General features: G+C 40.5%; 1 protein-coding gene and 1 long non-coding RNA gene across 3 annotated transcripts; one reads left to right on the plus strand and one right to left on the minus strand.

The window, feature by feature from the left end:
- The first annotated feature begins 3,273 nt into the window (after nt 1–3,273).
- On the plus strand, nt 3,274–12,859 carry LOC133000237 (inter-alpha-trypsin inhibitor heavy chain H3-like). 2 transcript variants are annotated; one of them, XM_061070112.1, is made up of 24 exons: nt 3,274–3,410; nt 3,711–3,740; nt 3,998–4,021; nt 5,015–5,175; nt 5,371–5,475; nt 5,570–5,732; nt 5,840–5,950; nt 6,063–6,191; nt 6,302–6,418; nt 6,514–6,682; nt 6,799–6,924; nt 7,023–7,204; nt 8,071–8,256; nt 8,367–8,506; nt 9,351–9,511; nt 9,691–9,717; nt 9,924–9,947; nt 10,166–10,192; nt 10,296–10,337; nt 10,789–10,902; nt 10,989–11,190; nt 11,306–11,478; nt 11,986–12,097; nt 12,211–12,859. In XM_061070112.1, the coding sequence occupies exons 1-24, from the start codon at nt 3,297–3,299 to the stop codon at nt 12,347–12,349; spliced, it is 2,778 nt and encodes a 925-aa protein (XP_060926095.1). In that variant the 5' UTR covers nt 3,274–3,296; the 3' UTR covers nt 12,350–12,859. The 2 variants fall into 2 exon arrangements, with proteins under 2 accessions (XP_060926095.1, XP_060926096.1); XM_061070113.1 differs by lacking the exon at nt 9,924–9,947.
- Nucleotides 12,860–18,177: 5,318 nt separating this feature from the next.
- Nucleotides 18,178–19,645, minus strand: LOC133000238 (uncharacterized). The gene is made up of 3 exons (XR_009678179.1): nt 19,501–19,645; nt 18,796–19,058; nt 18,178–18,297 (listed from the first exon to the last, which is right to left on the minus strand). It is a non-coding gene; the product is annotated as an uncharacterized LOC133000238 (long non-coding RNA).

Raw genomic sequence — 19,645 nt, forward strand, 5'->3', positions numbered from 1 at the left:
TTCCTCCTAAAGAACGTTACTGTATGTTTGAGAATAGCGGTTATGCTTTATTTCTTCTGACATGAGCTCACTAAGTCTACGTTACTCCATACTGAAACTATGTTGTGAAACTGTAACTCGGGACGTTACACCTACATTTGCTAGCTGTCCTGCTAAAACCTGAACAAACATGAGGACAGTGTACCTTACTGACTATGCACTTGCTGGTCAGCTGTATCCAAACATAACCACGTGACTTTCAGCTGTGTTTACCAGAGACATCGTCAATGTGTCTGAAAGTGTAGTCAGCCAATCAGAGGAGGGGCACAAGAGGCAGGCGAAAACAGCCTGTTCTGACTGCAGCTCCAGAGACAGGACATGAAAATACTCATTGCAGCAATTATTTTAGACTTTAAACCACTGATATATCATCTTATGGGTACCAATACCTCAAATTAAATCCCAGAAATGTGTCAAATATGGGCCTTTTAAGTCCTCATCATTATAAAATACACTTTTAAGGAATTTTGACACTTCATGACACATATCACTATTCAATAAATACAAAACAACCAGACAACTAAAGCCATAAAGCACGTGTTTGCTTTGTGAACACCGTGGATTAACCCTGGCCTGTCTGAGATAATTGCAATAATTCAACCGATACAAAAATCAAGCACAAACAAAAGCACAGGTGGCATGTTCTGCTCTGTCATCACTACAAACTGCAAACACAAAATCCCGACACCCATGGTTCAGACCCAGAAGGTTGGATATCAAGTCAAAGAATTCAGTGGAAAATTGCACAACTTTGATTCCCGTACTCTTCAATCTACTGTTGACAATGACTCACCAGATGTGCAGAGTGCATGTCCACTGTGTTTGTTCACATGGTTCATAGTACAGACAAAATCTGTTTGTTAAGGTTAAATCTACATTTGTCATAAATGGTCATCTGGAATATGGTGTGAGGGATAAAGGACACATTTACTGTCAAAGGCGCCTTGTAGTCAAGTTATTTAATTAGCCCAGTGTAACACATTCACCTATATGCAATGTACCTGCTAGTCAAATCCAGGGCCGGGTCTACAAGGGTATGTGCTTTTTATGAAATTCTAGAATTTCAACTTTGTTCCTGCAATACAGGCCTGCCATTTGAAATTCCAAACTCAGTAACATAGCAAAATTTGATGAAATAACCATGAGAACAGAAATAATTCATTGTATTTGTCCAACTATGACAGAGATGATAGGTTATTTACTCTCTTCTCCTGTTACCTCACAATGCAAAGAATTATGCATTCAATGATTGGAAAAATTATTCATTTTAAAATCGTTACATCATAGTTACAAGCTGGTATTTATAGAGCATAAAGGTTCAGTGTGTAGAATTTACGTACATCTAGCGGTCACCTCACCCTAACCTTCCAAACATGAAAGAGAACCTGTGGAAACCTTCAGTTGTCATAAAAACTCAAAAGGTGTTTAGTTTGTCCAGTCTGAGCTACTGTAAAAAACATGGCCATTCTAGGGTAAATAAAACCACAATTAGTACAATGTAGGTGAAACACACCAGTGAAAACATCACCAGGATTATTGTATATTCAATTTCTGCCAATAAATCCCTTCCACCTGAATTCTAAACACTGAACCTTTAAATCCTGCAAATGAATTGATATTTGATCATTATGATCAGGACTGATCTTTGTTAAAAAGTGCAACTCAGTGAAAGTGTAAAATAATATTACTATCGCAGATATTTGTGTCGTCTAACATCTCCAGAGTTACTGTTTTTAAAGTGTTGCACACGTGTCTGTGTCTCTTTCCATGTGCAGAGCGTATGGGCAAAGTGGCTCCGTCTGTATTCAGCGGAGTGGGGTCGGGGACGGAGACGGCCCTGCAAAGGCCGACTGCTGCCAAAGCTCCAGGAGCCAGTGTGTTCAGCAAATAGAGAGAGAGAGAGAGAGAGAGAGAGAGAGAGAGAGAGAGAGAGAGAGAGAGAGAGAGAGAGAGAGAGAGAGAGAGAGAGAGAGAGAGAGAGAGACATACACTGCACTCTTTAAGTGTTTGATGATATGGATTACAAACAGAGGGGTTTGTCATATTTTAGTAGCAGTTATGGTTCAGAGATGGTTGCTTAGTGCTGTGGAGTGTGTTGACTGTACTGCTATGTAAGCAGTTATTGTACTTTGTAGTTTGAACAGTGCATCAGACTCTGTAAATATTTTGTTAATGTGGGTCATGAGCTATAAATGGATTGTATCATTTATTTATCAATAGAGACTTAGCTTTTAATAAAAGTATATACCTATTTGTGCTGTTTTTGCATGACCATTTCCTGAATAAATAATTTCCCCTCATATTGAAATATTGTTTTTTATTATCATTATTTGTTTATGGTAATTCTATGTACCTGCTAGTCAAATCCAGGGCCGGGTCTAGACAGGCATGTATGAGGGGGCAGCCACAAATCTTGAGGGGGCATTGTGCTTTATTATATTATTATTATTATAAATTGGGATTTAGTTTGAGGGGGCACAACATTTATTTGAGGGGGGCCAGGCCCCCTCTTGCCCCTGCCTAGAACCGGCCCTGGTCAAATCTAATCTTTACTTTTTTCAGTAGTTGCATTTAAAAAAAACATACAAGAGAGTCTTTCTGGTTTCAGACAGCTGCCCAGTGTTCGCTCCCACGTGGGAAATGATGTAAACACACACGCATAGAGTGGAGCAGCACAAGACGTTGAGTGAAAGAGTGAAAGGAAGAGGAAGAACTCATTGACCGAACGCCAGATTAAACAAACCCGACTGATAGTGGTTAATGAATGAACAAATCAAGTGTTTTATTCAGAAACATACATGCACTCATGTAAAATTCACCTAAATAACTCCAAAAGATATTCTGATACATGCAAACCGAACATCACAGTAACTGACGGAACAAATGCTTTACAAGACAGACTGTAAATACACATATTGACCTCATATCCAATTAGACATTGAAAATGTTATTTAAGTTGAGGCTGATGTCATTATATGTTAGTTTGGTGTCAGTTCTACCAACAGTCATACACATTGCAGATTGAGCACAGACATTTCTTTCACAACTTTACAAGCATAAGCATTTCTAACTCAGGGCCTTCTGACCACTGAACTCAGGTCTGTTTCTGTTTGTCAATACTGCAGGGCAACACACACACACACACACACACACAGACACACAGACAAACACACACACACACACGACGTCCCTCCCCCTGGACAGAGAGCAGTTTCCTCAGCAGTGAAGTCAGCCTGTGTTCAGTGTTCAGTTTGGTCATGTCTGGACTGTTGGGTGTTCGACTGCTGCTGTTGTGGGGCCTCGTCTGCCTCGGGCCGCCCAGCCTGACCCAGGGGGCTCTGGTCATCTCTGGGTACCCTGATGCGACACAGGTGACCTCACACACACATACAGACACACACACACACACAGCTTTTTGTACCATGATTTTAAATTGAAATCGCTTTTTTGTATGATTTTATCAGTTTAGCCCCTGAGTGAAGCACGTCCGATTTCCTCTCAAATATTTTGACCCAAACTTTGTTCTTTCCAAAGTTTGTATTTTTGATCCTGTTTAGATTCATGATCGTTTTAAATCCACTTTTTCTCTCCTCCTTATTTATACATGTGATACACATGTTTTTAACACAGTGTGTTTTTTGTCCAATCATGGCGCTTTATTTGTATTTCAGGAGACGAGAGGAGCTGCCAGATCAATGCAGGTACTTGTTAGAGTCACTCACACATCATGTTCATATTTATCAAAGTTTTGTCCCTTAACAAACAATATTTAATATTTAAAAGTGTAGGGTACTGAATCATAATTGCATTAAAATGTATCATAAATTAACTTTTTTTACATGTTGTAAAGGAGCATAAAGCAGTCTCAGTTGAAATTGATGGTTTTGTACAGTCTTAAATTGGATTTTTCAAATCTAAAAAATAATATAATTTCCTTTTCTTTTCTTTTCCTTTACAGAAAAGAAGTACAAATGAAGCCACGGTAATAAAATAAAAGTTTTCTTTAATGATGTGGGCATCATCTTACCTGCCAGATCTGCAGATACACACAATAAGAAGGAGAAGAAAAATGGAAATACAATTAATAACAGAACCTTCTACTAAAAAGGCTATTTGCTTGAATAGCATGTGTGGAATTGCTGATAGATCCATAATTAAATGCGTATAGAAAAGAGTTTGGAGAATCAGAGGAAATAAAGGCTGTAGTGTAACAGGCAGGTAGAGCAACGTCCAGAAGAAAGCAATGAGAATTCACACAGGATGCAGGTATGTTCAAAAAGTGATTGGATAAAAAATGAACTGGATATAACTGACCTGACTTTTTTTTTCCACATATCCATATTAACCCTGCTGAGCAGCCTCATCAGAACACTCCCAAGGTGGAACTAGTGACATCATGTCTTCTGTCTTTTAAGATACTTTTTCCAGTGCTTAGAATTCATTTTGGCAACAGTCAGGGCATCTCACCATGGGCTGGACCCTGCTGTGAATCAAGAAGGGAAAACACAGTTTCAATTGATTATTAAAGTGAAAATATCAGATGTCACATTAATTCACAGAAAAAAGAAGAGAAAGCCTGTGCAGAGCCCGTATTAAACAAGCTTGTCTGGTATGGGCTGGATGTTGTGTGCACAGCTTTTTATAAACATTCTAAGATGCAGAGTGAAGTTAGAAAACTTTGTGTTCATCCAACCCGGCTTATCTGTGTGTTGCATTTCAGTTATTTGAGAGGTCTGTTAAACAACAGACACCTTCTTCCGACCCAAGCTCAAAACTTTTCAAAATAAAAGTTTCGTATTTCAGCTCAACATTGCAGCAACCAAACAAACATTGTTCTTTTTCGTTTGAAGACAAATTGCTCAAGAGAACGTGATTCTATGGATGTTGTTGACACGACAAAGATCAGCACCAGTCACTGGTCAATCTCTGTCTCATCATGAGAGTTTCTGTCTTTCCAACTCATCCTTCCTTTCAGTCTCAGGTGGAGGTGTACAGTGTCACCGTGGAGTGCACGGTGACGTCTCGTTTCGCCCACACCGTCATGACCTCCAAGGCTCGGAACCAAGCAAACTCCTCGCAGGAAATCTTCTTTGAGGTGGACCTGCCCAAGACCGCCTTCATCACCAACTTCAGCATGTCAGTACTTTCCCACTCTCATGACAACTCTCTCTGCAATCCAGCATGTTACCATATTCTGTTAATGACACAATCATTCTTCCTGCTAACTTTTAAAATTGTGCTCTAAAGCTGATTTTAACTAAAATGAAACAGTTTATTTACTTTTCTGAAGTTGCATCATGCAAGCTCTCCATCTCTCTGTCTCTTTAATAGGGAGATTGAAGGTCAGGTGTATGTCGGGGATGTGAAGGAGAAAGAGAAAGCCAAGAAACAGTATGAGAAGGCTGTTTCCTCTGGACAGACTGCTGGACTGGTCAAGTGAGTCTCTGGAGATGAAGAAATACATAAACCCAGCCCTCCAAACACTGTCTGCACATCTGCAGCTATCACTTATGTCTGTGTTTTATTTCAGGGCCTCTGGGAGAAAGATGGAGAAGTTCTCAGTGTCTGTCAACATCGCAGCCAATAGTAGCGTGACCTTCATTCTGGCCTACGAGGAGCTCCTTCAGAGGAAAATGGGCCAGTATGAGATCTTAACTCGAGTTAAACCCAAAACCCTTGTCCAGGAGTTTCAGGTGCAACTATGCTCATGATAATATTCTACCTCATGGTGATTTAATTGATCCTGAATGAAAGTTTGTCCTCACAAATAATGTTTGTGTCTGTTTGTGTGCGGAAACAGATTGTGACAAATATCTTTGAGCCTCAGGGCATTACGTTTGTTGATGCCCATGCAACCTTCCTTTCTAATGACCTGCTCCCCCTGGTGGACAAAACGGTCACAGACAAAAAGGTGCGTGGCACAGTAACCCTTCAGAATTAAAAACAATTCAGGTTTCACTTCCTTGGCTTCACATGCACCAGCATTTCTGGCCAAAGCTCAATGTGTTTATACCCTGTATCAGGCACGCATCTCGTTCTCACCAACTGTGGAGCAGCAGAGAAAGTGTCCAGGTTGTGATGGAACACTCATTGATGGAGATTTTGTCATCAAATATGACGTAAACCGAGCAGAGGGCTTTGGCGACATTCAGGTCAGCTGTCACTAAACTCAGTATCTGCTGCACAAATTCAAAAAATATTGATGAATCTGTGATAAGCTTGTTTCATTCCTTCAAGTAAATCATGATCATCTTCCCTTCAGATTGTGAATGGATACTTTGTGCACTTCTTCGCTCCACCTGACCTGCCAAGAATCCCAAAGAATGTGGTGTTTGTGATCGACAGGAGCGGATCGATGAGTGGGAGAAAGATGGAACAAGTGAGAGGCCTTTGAATTTGATATGTTGATTTAGTTCTGATGTATTGACGTGCACATGCACACACTGTGACCTCTGACCTTGTACTCCTTTGTAGACACGACAGGCAATGCTTGAAATCCTCAAAGACCTCCACGAGGAGGACCACTTTGCCCTGATCCTGTTTGACCACAGTATAACTCCCTGGAGGCCCTCACTTAGCAAAGCTACCAAGGAAAATGTGGATGAGGCCAGGAGCTACGTGAGGCACATGGAAGACAATGGAGGTTGAGAGAATAACAAGTGGCACTTTTATCCAAATTTGACCTAATCTTCTTTATTTCTTTAATGTCAGAAATTTATCCTGATACGAGACACGTGACTGTTTGAGTTTTCATTCTAGCGACCAATATCAATGACGCAGTGTTGAGAGGTGTGACAATGCTGCTCAAAGACAGGGAGGAGAAGAAGCTCCCTGAAAGGAGTAGTGATATGATTATTTTAATGACTGATGGAATGCCAAATTCTGGTGAGCATGTTGAGTCTGCAAATCCTGTTGGATGTATTTGATCAATGTACTTTGGGTTTAGCATTGAAACTGTGGATGTTGTATCTCTTGCTTTGAAGGAGAGACTAACCTCCAGAGGATCCAGGAGAATATGCATTCTGCCATCGGAGGAAACATGTCTCTGTTCTGTCTCGGGTTTGGCGATGATGTGGACTACTCCTTCCTGGACGTGATGGGCAAACAAAACAAAGGACTGGCCCGCAGAATATATGAAGCTTCAGATGCAGCCGTTCAACTTCAGGTGGAGAATTAAACTATGAGTACAATTCTGAGCCAATAGTTTTTTATAATTTATAATTTAAACTGGAATGGCTGTCCCCTTGAATTCCAAATGACCGAAATGATCGTTTCGACACAGTCCTCAAAATATTGAAGATACAAATACACTGCTTCTGATTAGTAACCGACTCAACATTACCTCAGGTACACATTGATGTTTGTCTCAGGTTTGTTTCCCTATTTGTTACTGTAGAGCAGCAGAAAAAAAACAACCCCCTTATGAGACAAAGTTTAGGTTTTACTGTTATATGTAAGTTAACACAAGGTCGACGGTACAATTTGTGGTCAAGAAGAGAGCTCAGCTCAACAGTAAGAGCAATGTTATAAACCAAATATAAAGTACGGTTTAAAGTAAGAAAAAGACAAATGTAAAGTTTGAATAAAACTGATTTAAATAACAGTACATTAGAATAAGATAGAGCTCAAAATAACACAAATAAAAAATCTAATAGAATACTGTTTAAACAGATTGTGTATGCTTGTATTTATATATATATATAAATTATACAGTTTACAAACCACATTAAAAATCCCCAAAATATGCTTGAAAAATCCTGGATTATCCCCAACGGACGTGATCCATAGCAAAAGTATAATGGCTTATTTCTTTCATGTCCCATCCCTCCATCAAGATTCATTTATTATAACATTTATTACATTTATTCTGTAGTTTTTCTTTAATCTTGCTAATGAAAAAACAAACAAACAAATTAACAATCAAACGGTGGCAAATACATAAGCTCCTTGGCAGATTAAAATAAACAGCCCTTTAATTAGCACATTTTGTACAAATACATTTTAAACAATGTGTTAATGCAACAATTTCAGGGTTTCTACGAGGACGTTTCCAGCCCTCTGCTCTTGGAGGTGGATGTGCGTTATCCCGACAATGCAGTCAATTTTTTGACAACCAACCACTTCAGCCAGCTTTTTAATGGCTCGGAGATTGTGGTGGCTGGTCAGCTGACAGACAACGACCTGGACAACTTTATGGTGGAGGTGTTCGGCGAGGGGGTGAGAAGAGGGAAATGGCTGAAATTTGGAGACAATGCTAACATGGAGATAAAACTTGTCGATTATTTCTCAAATTGCTTGCATTTCTTCCTGTTTTCTCTCCCCTGTAGCCTGAGGAAAAGTACGAAGTGCAGGGCAAGGCCAGTGCTCTGAACTGGAATGTTGTGTACCCAGATGAGGAGTACATCTTTGGGGACTTCACAGAGCGCCTGTGGGCCTATCTGACCATCCAGCAATTACTGGACAAGAGGTTTGTTTGAGTCCTTTAGGTTAATCTGAGTTGCTTTAGCTTGAAAATCATTTCCATTCGTCTAACTAGTGCAGTGCCTGTTATCAACATTTCTGTTTGGAATAGGCTGTTTGTTTGTTCTGTGGTTATTCTCCAGACCAGCAAAAGTTATTTAATATACTGTCCCTTTGTATTGTTTGGTTGCTGGATTTTGTATTCAGACTCAAAACCTTTTCAAAATAAAACCTCTGTAATTCCACAAAGCGTTACAGCAACAAAACATTGTACTTTACTTTAAAGACAAATTGCTGAAGAGGAAATAATTCTATAAATGTTGCTGCCTTGATAGAGATCAACCACTGTGTATCCCTTATATGGTGAAATGATAATAATCAATTTATCTAAATGATCTGGAGACAGAGAGTATTGGCCTCAGGCTGAAAGTGGCTCTGCTGTAGTTTATTCAATGACTAGAAGAAAAACACATTCAACTCCGTCCAGACTAAAGCCCAACCGCCCTGTTCCCACTGACTGTTACAGAGAGCTGCTTGCCTGTTTGTTAAATACATTTTTATTAATGATGAATGTAAAGCAGCACCAAATCACTACAAAGTCTGCACTGCACTTCCTCTGACAATTTGCAATACATATGCCAAGGGTGAAGTAGATGAATGGTTCTTGAGATATGCAGTCCACATACAGACAGACAGACATTTGTGGAATAAAGGCAGATGAAAATGATACTCTTTGGCTATTGTCTGTAAGCACTTAAATAAGCTTGTAATATGCATTTGTAGATTCTAGCATCCTTTTCTAAATTCAGGTGTCATTTGTTGCAGCTTCAATATCTTTTTTCATCCTGCAGCAAGAGTGGAACACCAGACGAGAAAGTCAATGCTACAGCAAGGGCGTTGGAAATGTCTCTGCAATACAGCTTTGTCACCCCTCTCACTTCCATGGTGGTCACCAAACCTGAAACCGAGGACGGAACTGAAAGCCCTCTTATTGCCGACAAGCTGACTGAGGGTAAAGGGAAAGAGAAAGGCTTTAAAGAGTGATGCAGACCAAAATGTACAGCGTTCACAGGCGTGACTGGCCAGTGAATTCATATTTCTTGTAACATTCTATTCAGTTAACTAACCAGTAGAGGGTGTAGTGCTTCAGCTTGAACTGTAGAAGGTGTTAATTTGTTCTTTTTTTGACAGAGCAAAGACAACAGGCTGACAGAATGGGTAAGACAGTAATGTTTTTTTGTCCTGTAGCATAAAAAAAGATGTATGTGTTTAAGTAAGGTCACTTTATTAATTTGCTTTTGTCTTTATTATTCCTGGATCGAGGACAATAATTTGTAACCCCTGGTTTTGAACAGTTATTCTTCACCTACATATTTTGGTAAGCTTGAACTGTAGAAGGTATTAATTTGTGTTTGTCTTGACAGCGCAAAGACAACAGTTTGACATGGGTAAGACAGTAATGTTTTTTGTCCTGTAGCTCAAAAAAAGATGTATATGTTTAAGTAATTCCACTTTATTAATTTGTTTTATTCTTTATTCTTCCTGTATCTAGCACATCAATTTGTAACCCTTTTTAACACTTTTAACTTTTAACACTTATTCTTCACCTACATATTTTGGTCAACCTGAACTGTAGAAGGTATTAATTTGTTCTTTTTTTTCTCAGCGCAAAGAGTTCACCCCAGCAGAATGGGTAAGACAGTAATGTTGTTTGTCCTGTAGCATAAAAAAGATTTATATGTTCAAGTAATTTCCTTTTATTAATTAGCTTTTTTCTTCATTATTCCTGTGTCTAGCACATCCGGTTGCGAACTATCAACCTTCACCTACATATTTTGGTAAGCAATGGGTTACAGGTTTGGTATTTTGGTCATTTTCATCAACCTGGATGGCTATCAGTCAGTTGTTCTGTCAGTCCTTCATGTAATTGAGGACTTTTGGATCCTCTGACTTTTCAATTAGTGCCACAGGCAAGTCACTATCTTCACCTATGTACTGACACATATTATTTTATAGATTTTCACGGCCCTCAGGCAATGAATCCGATGGACTTTATCCTGTAATGGTGAACATTAAATGATAAAGGTCAACTTTTTAGCATTGCTATTGTGAGCATAGCCTGCTGCTGTTATTAGCAATTATATCAAAGCACAGCTGTACCTGCTGTCCTGCCTCACAGCGTGGCTGTTTGACATCATCACTATAAATATTATATATTAAACCCATCCTCTATATTATATTAATTAAATCATATTCATTACTGTCATTGTGCTCTGGTGTCACTTGCAGTGGATGGAGATCCTCATTTCATGATAGAGCTGCCAGACAGAGACGACGCTCTGTGCTTTAACATCAACGACAATCCAGGAACCATTTTCACACTGGTTAGAGATCCAGAGTCAGGTCAGCCCAAGACCAGTAATAAATACAATGTTAATTTTTTCTCATTCATTCATATGCTGTAGTAAGTGACTGAATTGATTCCTCAGGTATTTTGGTCAATGGCCAGACAATTGGGGACAAGAAAATCCCCCTCGATGGTAAAATCCGCACCTATTTCTGGCGGTTTGGCATCATCCACCGCACTCTGGGGGTGAGGCTGGAGGTCAGCACTCATGAGATCTCAGTGTTCCAGGATGGCAAATGGGTGAAGCTGCTGTGGTCTGATACAGGCTCTCTCAAAGGACCCAAGTGAGTGGCTGCACCATTGCATGCTTCTCCGTCTCTCAAAGACCCATCGCTCTACATGAGTAATATGTAACATGAAGTCCAGGCCCAGGATGAACTCTTCTTCTTTCTCCTCCAGCGTGGATCTTCTTGTCACGAAGGATCGCAGCCTAACCGTAACTCTAAAAGATTCAGTGAAGTTTGTGATCCTGCTGCACAAAGTGTGGGAGAAGCATCCGTACCATCAGGACTACTTGGGTTTCTACACCCTGGACAGCCATCTCCTCTCCCCTGCTGTTCACGGCCTGCTAGGTACAACGTGACGCTCATATGCTACATCCATAATGCTATACGCTTTCATTCAAAATGCATCAACTCTGCTTGCTGTCTTGGTCTTTTCAATCATGATGTAGCCTTCGCTGATTCGTCAGGCACAGGTCACATGATCCCCTTCCAGAAGAAAACAACTGGACAAGCCGTTATTCGAGTAATCAGCTACAATTCCTGTTAACATTGGCACGCGCATGCCCAGTGTATGTGAGTGGTAATGTGATATGCGTTTTCAGGCCCGCTAGTATGGACAGGGATTAAAACTGATACGTATCCAAAATGCTTGTTAGGACAGGGATCATTTTTTTTCAAGCGAAATCGTAGAATAGATGAGGCCTTACTTAGAACTAGGCTGCATAGTTTAAGGTTTATAGCACACTTAGTATTTACAAAATTTAAAGCGGTGTCTCCTTATAGCAGAAAAAAGGAATAACATTATTGAAATTATTATTGAAAAATATTACCTGTAAATGTCGGCTTGTCCTCCAGGTCAGTTCTATCACAGGATTGAATATGAGGTGACTGACCTGCGTCCAGGAGAAGTCCCAGAGAAACCAGACGCAACCATGTTTGTGAAGGGACATGAACTCAATGTGACCAGGTACATGTCTCAGATAAGTGTCCCACCTTCCGTGGAAGAGTTTGAATGCAAAGTGTGTCCAAAAATGAATAAACATCGCTTGGTCTACATGACGTTTCTCTCTTGGTCCACAGAGGCTGGCAGAGAGACTTCAGGAGGAATCTGAAGGACGGAGAAAATGTTCCCTGCTGGTTCATTCACAGTAACGGAACAGGCCTCATCGACGGAGATGCAGCAGATTACATTGTGTCAGGACTTTTCAAAACCGCTTAAACGCAGGTTACATCAGTGTCAAACAAAGAACCCATCACAGTGATAAAAAACGTTATTAAAATAGCAGTACTTCCAGAGTCATATACTCATGGACAAACAGGTGTTATGAGTTTGATCTTCTGCAAATATAAGAATGGGAAGTAAAAGAATCCCAAAACAGTGGCAAGCACTGGGAGACAGGCTCATTTGTCGTGGAAGACATGGAATACACTGTTCTTAAAGATAGACTAAAGCTAAATTTGTATTAGTTAAACTTTTAAAAGCTGTTTTAAAGTCTTGGGATCCAAACAGTTTTTATGCACTTTTGTGAAGTGTTTATTACAGTTCATGTAAAGTCTACTTAAAAACATGGCACCTAATAAATGTTATCTCTATGGCAACAAATTGGTGACATTTTTATTCATGGTTAAACAGGCAAAAAGAGAAAATCCTAATTGTGGCAAATGTCTTTGATTATTGTTCAGCTACAGGAACTGTTCCCACCTAACCACAATAAATGTTGGATGAAAACCCTGCTGTCTATGTAACTTTCCATGAAGTAAATACATGACTACACACGTATGGGCAAGTTAGGACTGGCTAAGCACAGAGATGGGCAGTATTTCTATTACTTGTATTTGAAATACGTATTTCAATTACTTTGAGTATTTTGTAATTTGTATTTGATAGGGCCGATAAAAAATCGAACGTAATTTGTAACAAAATATTTTAGAGTGGAGTAATTTTGTATTTAAAATATTCAAATTACTGTTCACGAGTATGCATCAATTAACAAAATGCAGTGAATGAACAGAAGAGAAATCTAAATCAAATCAATATTTGGTGTGACCACCCTTTGCCTTCAAAACAGCATCAATTCGTCTAGGTAGACTTGCACACAGTTTTTGAAGGAACTCGGCTGGTAGGTTGTTCCAAACATCTTGGAGAACTAACCACAGATGTTCTGTGGATGTAGGCTTCCTCAAATCCTTCTGTCTCTTCATGTAATCCCAGACAGACTTGATGATGTTGAGATCAGGGCTCTGTTGGGACCATACCATCACTTCCAGGACTTCTTTTTCTTCTTTACGCTGAAGATAGTTCTTAATGACATTGGCTGTATGTTTGGGGTCGTTGTCCTGCTGCAGAATAAATTTGGTGCCAATCATACGCCTCCCTGATGGCATTGCATGATGGATAAGTATCTGCCTGTATTTCTCAGCATTGAGGATACCATTAATCCTGACCAAATCTCCAACTCCATTTGCAGAAATGCAGCCCCAAAGTTACAAGGAACCTCCACCATGCTTCACTGTTGGCTGCAGACACTCATTATTGTAGCGTTCTCCAGCCCTTCGGCGAGTAAACTGCCTTCTTCTACAGCCAAATATTTCAACTTTTGACTCATCACTCCAGAGCACAAGGCTGTCATTTGAGGCAGCAGGTTTCTTTTTAATACTTTACAGTGAGCTGGGTTTAGAGTCCTCTGACACCAACATTTCCTCAATTAACCAGGCCGTGGTAAAACGTGTCACAATAGCTCCTGAATCATTGTATATGATATACCCTCCCTATTTATTACAAAGTCCTGCCCACAAACAAATAAACAGCAATGAAACGTAACTTTGTTGAGAGATAACGAGAAAGAAGATCAGTTTTATTTTAACATATTTAGTTTCTTTCAGTGTTGATACGTCAACTCTTTTGATCTGGAGTCAACTTCAACTTTTCACTCATCAGTCCAGAGCACCTGCTGCCATTTGTCTGCACCCCAGTTCCTACGTTTTCGTGCATAGTTGAGTCGCTTGGCCTTGTTTCCATGTCGGAGGCTTTTTGGCTGCAACTCTTCCATGAAGACCACTTCTGATCAGTCTTCTCCGGACAGTAGATGGGTGTACATGGTTCCCACTGGTCTCTGCCAGTTCTGAGCTCATACCACTGCTTGACATCTTCCGATTTCGAAAGGAAATAAGCTTGATGTATTTTTCATCTGCTGCACTAAGTTTCCTTGGCCGACCACTGCGTCCATGAACCTCAACGTTGCCCGTTTCTTTGTGCTTCTTCAAAAGAGCTTGAACAGCACATCTGGAAACCCCAGTCTGCTTTGAGCTCTTAGTCTGGGATAGACCTTGCTGAAGCTCTATAACTACCTTGTGTCTTGTTGCTGTGCTCAGTCTTGCCGTAGTGTATGACCTGTGACACCAAACTGTCTTTCACAACCTCACATTGGAAGCAGAGTTTGTTCCTCACCCAGTTTGAAGCCTCCTACACAGCTGTTTCTGTTTCAGTTAATGACCATTGTGATGGAAATCTGGAGATACAAGAGGCTAAAAACAACAAAGTTATCTACGTGTATTTAATAAGGGGCTTTCTGCAGAAAGGATCAACACAGGGAGTCCCAAAGAACTCAGAGTGAAGATGCAGAACAGTCAGATACACAGATCTTATATACCAGGGGATAGGGCTGTCTCTCTGAGCCAATCCAGACAGGTTCCCATAGGTGGGGGAAGGACAGGAAACTAAACATAACAGCTGATTCACATGTGTTCCCTGAGGTGATAAGAATAGATACACTCCTTCCTTTGATGGGTAATTAAGTCGCACAAGGTCTTACTATATTGACGTCATAAACAGTTCCGACCATAAAACAGCTCAAGTCATCAATAATCTGTTGTATGTAAATACAAGTCATAAAAGTCTCTTGAGAAGTCTTTAAACACTTATACAAAATACTTTTTCAACCTTGCTGAGTTAATTTTCTACTACATTTCCCTCCTTTTTGTCATTTATTGACAACATAAGAGAGTTTACAACTACAGTAAAACATCAAATACATCAATTCACCAGGATTTCAAAATGCATCATCATCATCACTGTAGTGTAAAACAAACTGCCTTTGTTGTGGACGGTATGCGTCTTTAAATGGGAGAAAGCACTGATAAAAGTAGATTAAACAGACAACACAACAATATTACATTCTTCATCGATATTAAAGGGTACTGGGGAGGAAACCAGTCAGGGAGGGGAAACACATCTTACATTATCGTCACTGTAAATCTAATTGGCGCGTCATCTGGCGGAGCAAACCATCGGGACACAGCTGGCATCCCCCATAAACCCCAACAGTAACCAAACTGGGAATATAAAGGTGCAGTGTGGGGGAGACATACGTGCGAAAACAGGATGCTTGGAACCCAACAAATCAAACTGGCATGGGAGATTGGATTGAATGTTTCAAAAACGAAATTCGTATCAAGAGTTATCAGTCAGCGGGGGATTGATGTCATCAATATTGAGAGAACAGTTCCTCTACTGCCACTCCGACCCAGCTGACTGAAGTGATGCCACGGAGGTCGGTGTTTCATCGTCGCCTTCTCTGCTGTGTGTGTATTATGTGATTCTCCGAAGCAACGATTACCAACAGCTGTGCTGGTCAGCACTGCCCTCTCTTCACCGATCCTTTGTTTTAATTATTAAGTGTGGGTGCAGCAGGTGGATGGTCTGGTTCTGGGACTCTCTTGCAGTGACTGGCATGAATCCACGTTGTCCTCTCAGCGACCTTCACAGCCGTGTAGGTCGTTAATAGGATCTGGTACGGTCCTGTCCAGCGTCTGTGTAGCCAACTTTTCCGCCTTAGGTCTTTCACTACCACCCATTCGCCGGGCTTCAGGTTATGAAGTGGTCCAGTCGCCGGGGTAGGGAGTGCGTCTTTAACCTGTTTGTGAATGGCAGATAAAGCAGAAGAGAGATTTGTACAATAAGACAACATTTCATTATCACAGAGAGTTGTTGAGGGCAATTGTCTTTTAACAGGTCCAATGCCCGTGTGCGATTGCGCTAAGGGGCGCCTCGAGGACAGCATAGTTAGGAATAAATGATCTACAATAAGAGCACATTCCCAGGAATGACATCACTTGTTTCTTTGTGACAGGTTTTGGAATATTTTGAATTGCTAATGCTCTCTTAGGGGAGAGGGATTTGCCCTCTGCTGTGATCACATGCCCTAAAAATGAAACTCGTTCTTTTACAAACTGCAATTTTTTCAGGCTTGCTTTGTGGCCTTCTGCATCTAAATGTTTTAAGAGAGCCACAGTATCATTTTCACACTGTTCTTTAGTTGGAGCACAAATCATTAAATCGTCAACGTATTGTAACAGTGCACTTCCTGGTGTGATCTCTAATGAGCTCAAGCTGTCTTTTAATGCCTGGTTGTAAATGGTAGGTGATTCACAGTAGCCCTGACATAGGCGTGTGAAGGTGTAACTTTCTCTGTTGAACTCAAATGCAAACCAGTATTGGCTGTCTTTATCGATTTGAACGCTGAAAAATGCATTTGCCAGATCAACAACAGAGAACCATTTACTATCCGGCGGAACTTGGGAAAGGATTGTATAAGGATTTGGAACCAACGGAGCGCGCTGCTGTACTGCAGCATTGACAGCTTTCAAATCTTGAACAAATCGCCAATCGTCAGGTTGTAATTCATCGCAAACTTTCTTGACCGGAAAAATCGGAGTGCGCACCGGTGAATCCTTGCAAGGAACAATTACACCCGCCTTCAATAGAGAGTTGAAAACTGGCGTAATACCATCGATGGCTTCCTGTCTTAGTGGATATTGAGATTGATGTGGTCTATAGTCAGATTTTGGTTTGATGACTACAGGTTTCATGTTTCGAATTAAACCCACATCATGATTGCCTTGAGCCCAAAGTGTCTTAGGGACATCTTTTAGAGCTGGGTGTGTTTCTGAAATGATGTTTGTGTCATTTAAATATGCATGTGCATATTGGGTGTCTGTGTGTGTGTCTGGTACCAGTTGAACAGTTCTGAATGTGTGAACAACAGACGTAAATCGTTTTCTATACACTTTCAAAAATGGATTATACTGAACCACAGGATCTGATGTTTTTTCCCAAACGTCAGCATTGATACATGTTTTTATCCACGGTCCCAAGTCTTGCCATTCATCATTTTTGTGCTTCGACAGTGAGACATGTGGATAGGAATCAGGAACGTCAAAAAGGGAAGCAACCTCTGAATATCTGTGAAGGAACTTAGAGGGTAACTTATATTCTGCGTTAGGCAAAATTACAGAAACAGCACATCTATGTTCATTCCAGAACATGCAACTTAGCGTTAACTTCTCTCTCAAACAACTTTCTCGAAACCATCTTTTCTCAAATCCTGGATCTTTCCCTTCGTGTATGTGTGCCATGCAGTGTAAATCTTCTGGAAACATATATGTGGTGTCTGTTCCTAGTGTGACTGAATGTGCCTTATCCACTAGATCAGTGTTGATTGAGATGAGCAGAGCTTCCATTCATACGCATATAGCAGTGAATCAGCATTATACTTAATGCATGTGTAAATCTGTGGGGGATCCAGATCAGTCGTTCGGATCACTACTACTCCTGATGGGGTGGAAATTAGAGAAATGCCCATAAGACACATTACGTCTCTTCCCATCAAATTAATTGGACAACATGAGGATAGCAAAAATGAACACTTAAATTTTCCTGTGCTGCTATCACTACATATTAAGGGAGCAGTGAATTTTTCAACCACGGTGCTTCCTGAAGCGCCCACAGATCTAACAAATCGTCCACTCATTTTAGGAGGTGTTTCAAACATATTGCTCTTGATGACGGAATGTGTTGCTCCTGAATCTACAAGGAATGTAATGTCTTTCCCTAGCACTGTGAGTGTGTGCATTGGCATATGAGCATAAGCATCTGATTGATACTTAACATATGTTTCTATAAGTAATTTGTCTTTCTTTTCTAAAAAATCTTTTACTTCTGTGTTTAGTGTTTGTGTTGGTGTGGTGCATTCACCCTCTTGATGTGTGATGTGTTCCTCACAGCCTCGTTCTGTGTCCAAAGATGCTGGTTCCTCCCTCTCCTCCGTCCCCGCCTCGGTTCAATCAGCCTTGTAAGGTTGCTGTCTGTCTGGACAATCTTGTTTCAACCTACATGTGAAATTGATGATCATTAGCACCTATAATCCTACAAATTCCCTGACTTTGTGCAAGTATACCTATAAGAATTGATGCTGGTTTGAAGGCAAAGGGTAGTAACACCAAGTATTGATTTGATTTAGATTTTTCTTTTGTTTGCTCATTTTGCATTTTGTTAATTGATGAAAATAAACTGTTAACACTTCCATTTTTCAAAGCATTCTTAGTTTACAGCATTTTTTCACACCTGCCTAAAACTTTTGCGCAGTACTGTATAAATACATAATCAATCAAATTGTTGTTACACTGACATTCTGTGACTGTTCTTCCTTTTTCTTTTTTCTTCCTTCACCAGTATTTTGTATTTTATTTTGATACATTTATTCGAGGGGTATTTTGTATCAAAATACATTTTGATGTATTTTTGCCCAACCCTGGCTAAGCATTACACCTACACAAACATTCACACACAAGCAGGCAATTTATGGGAAAATACGCATGATTACTCACACAATCATACTGAAAACAAGAGCTTTGGACATGGATGGCCCCTCCTCCTGCACAGTGTGGGCGGAGTACAACTCTTACTGGAAGACTTGATCCCCACATGCCTCAGATTCCTTCCAGACTTGTTCTCAGCCATGCCGGGGAAGAGGCACTTCTGTTTCCCAGGCATGCCTGTTGTGTGGAGAGTCCTCCTGTTGTGGGTTTGCATCTACATCTGCCTTCCAGCTAAGGCCCGGGGAGCTCTGCTCGTTTCCAGGAGTGATGCTCTGCCACAGGTATTTAAAATAAGTTATGTGTGCAGCAACTGCTTATACAAATCTGTGATTAGTTATTTTCTATGTCAGATGATGCTTAGGTGATGTGAGGTGAGTATATGCACAGTTTATAAAAGCATCTGTAGCTGTAAGAGCTACAGCTTTCCCATGACGAATCCCCTGGCATGCAGGAAGTGAGTTGCTTTGCAGTGCTGGCCTACTGCCACAGCCCTTTTGTTGTGACAGAAAGTAACAAATGGAAGATCTGTTTATCAGGCACGATCACCACAGCTATGCAGAAAATCAGAGGAGTACCACAGAAAATCAAATAAAAAAGACCCAGTCATCTGCAGGAACACTTGCAGCCTAAAAAAGCATTTAACAAGTTAGAAATCATTGATGTGGGAGGCAATTTAAGACAACTTTGCTGCTTGCAGGGGATTTGACTTCTTACCTGTGGGTACAACGAAGCTTCATTGAGAAAATCTGACTAAAACAGCAGTTTTTGCATGTGCTGTTTTTGAGTTTGTTGCTGTCGATGTCAAGTTCCAGGTCTTTTAATGCACGTCATCAAACTCATGGTCCCAGATCCATGTTGA

This window comes from Limanda limanda, chromosome 4 (genome assembly GCF_963576545.1).
Source record: "Limanda limanda chromosome 4, fLimLim1.1, whole genome shotgun sequence".
NCBI lineage: Eukaryota > Metazoa > Chordata > Actinopteri > Pleuronectiformes > Pleuronectidae > Limanda > Limanda limanda.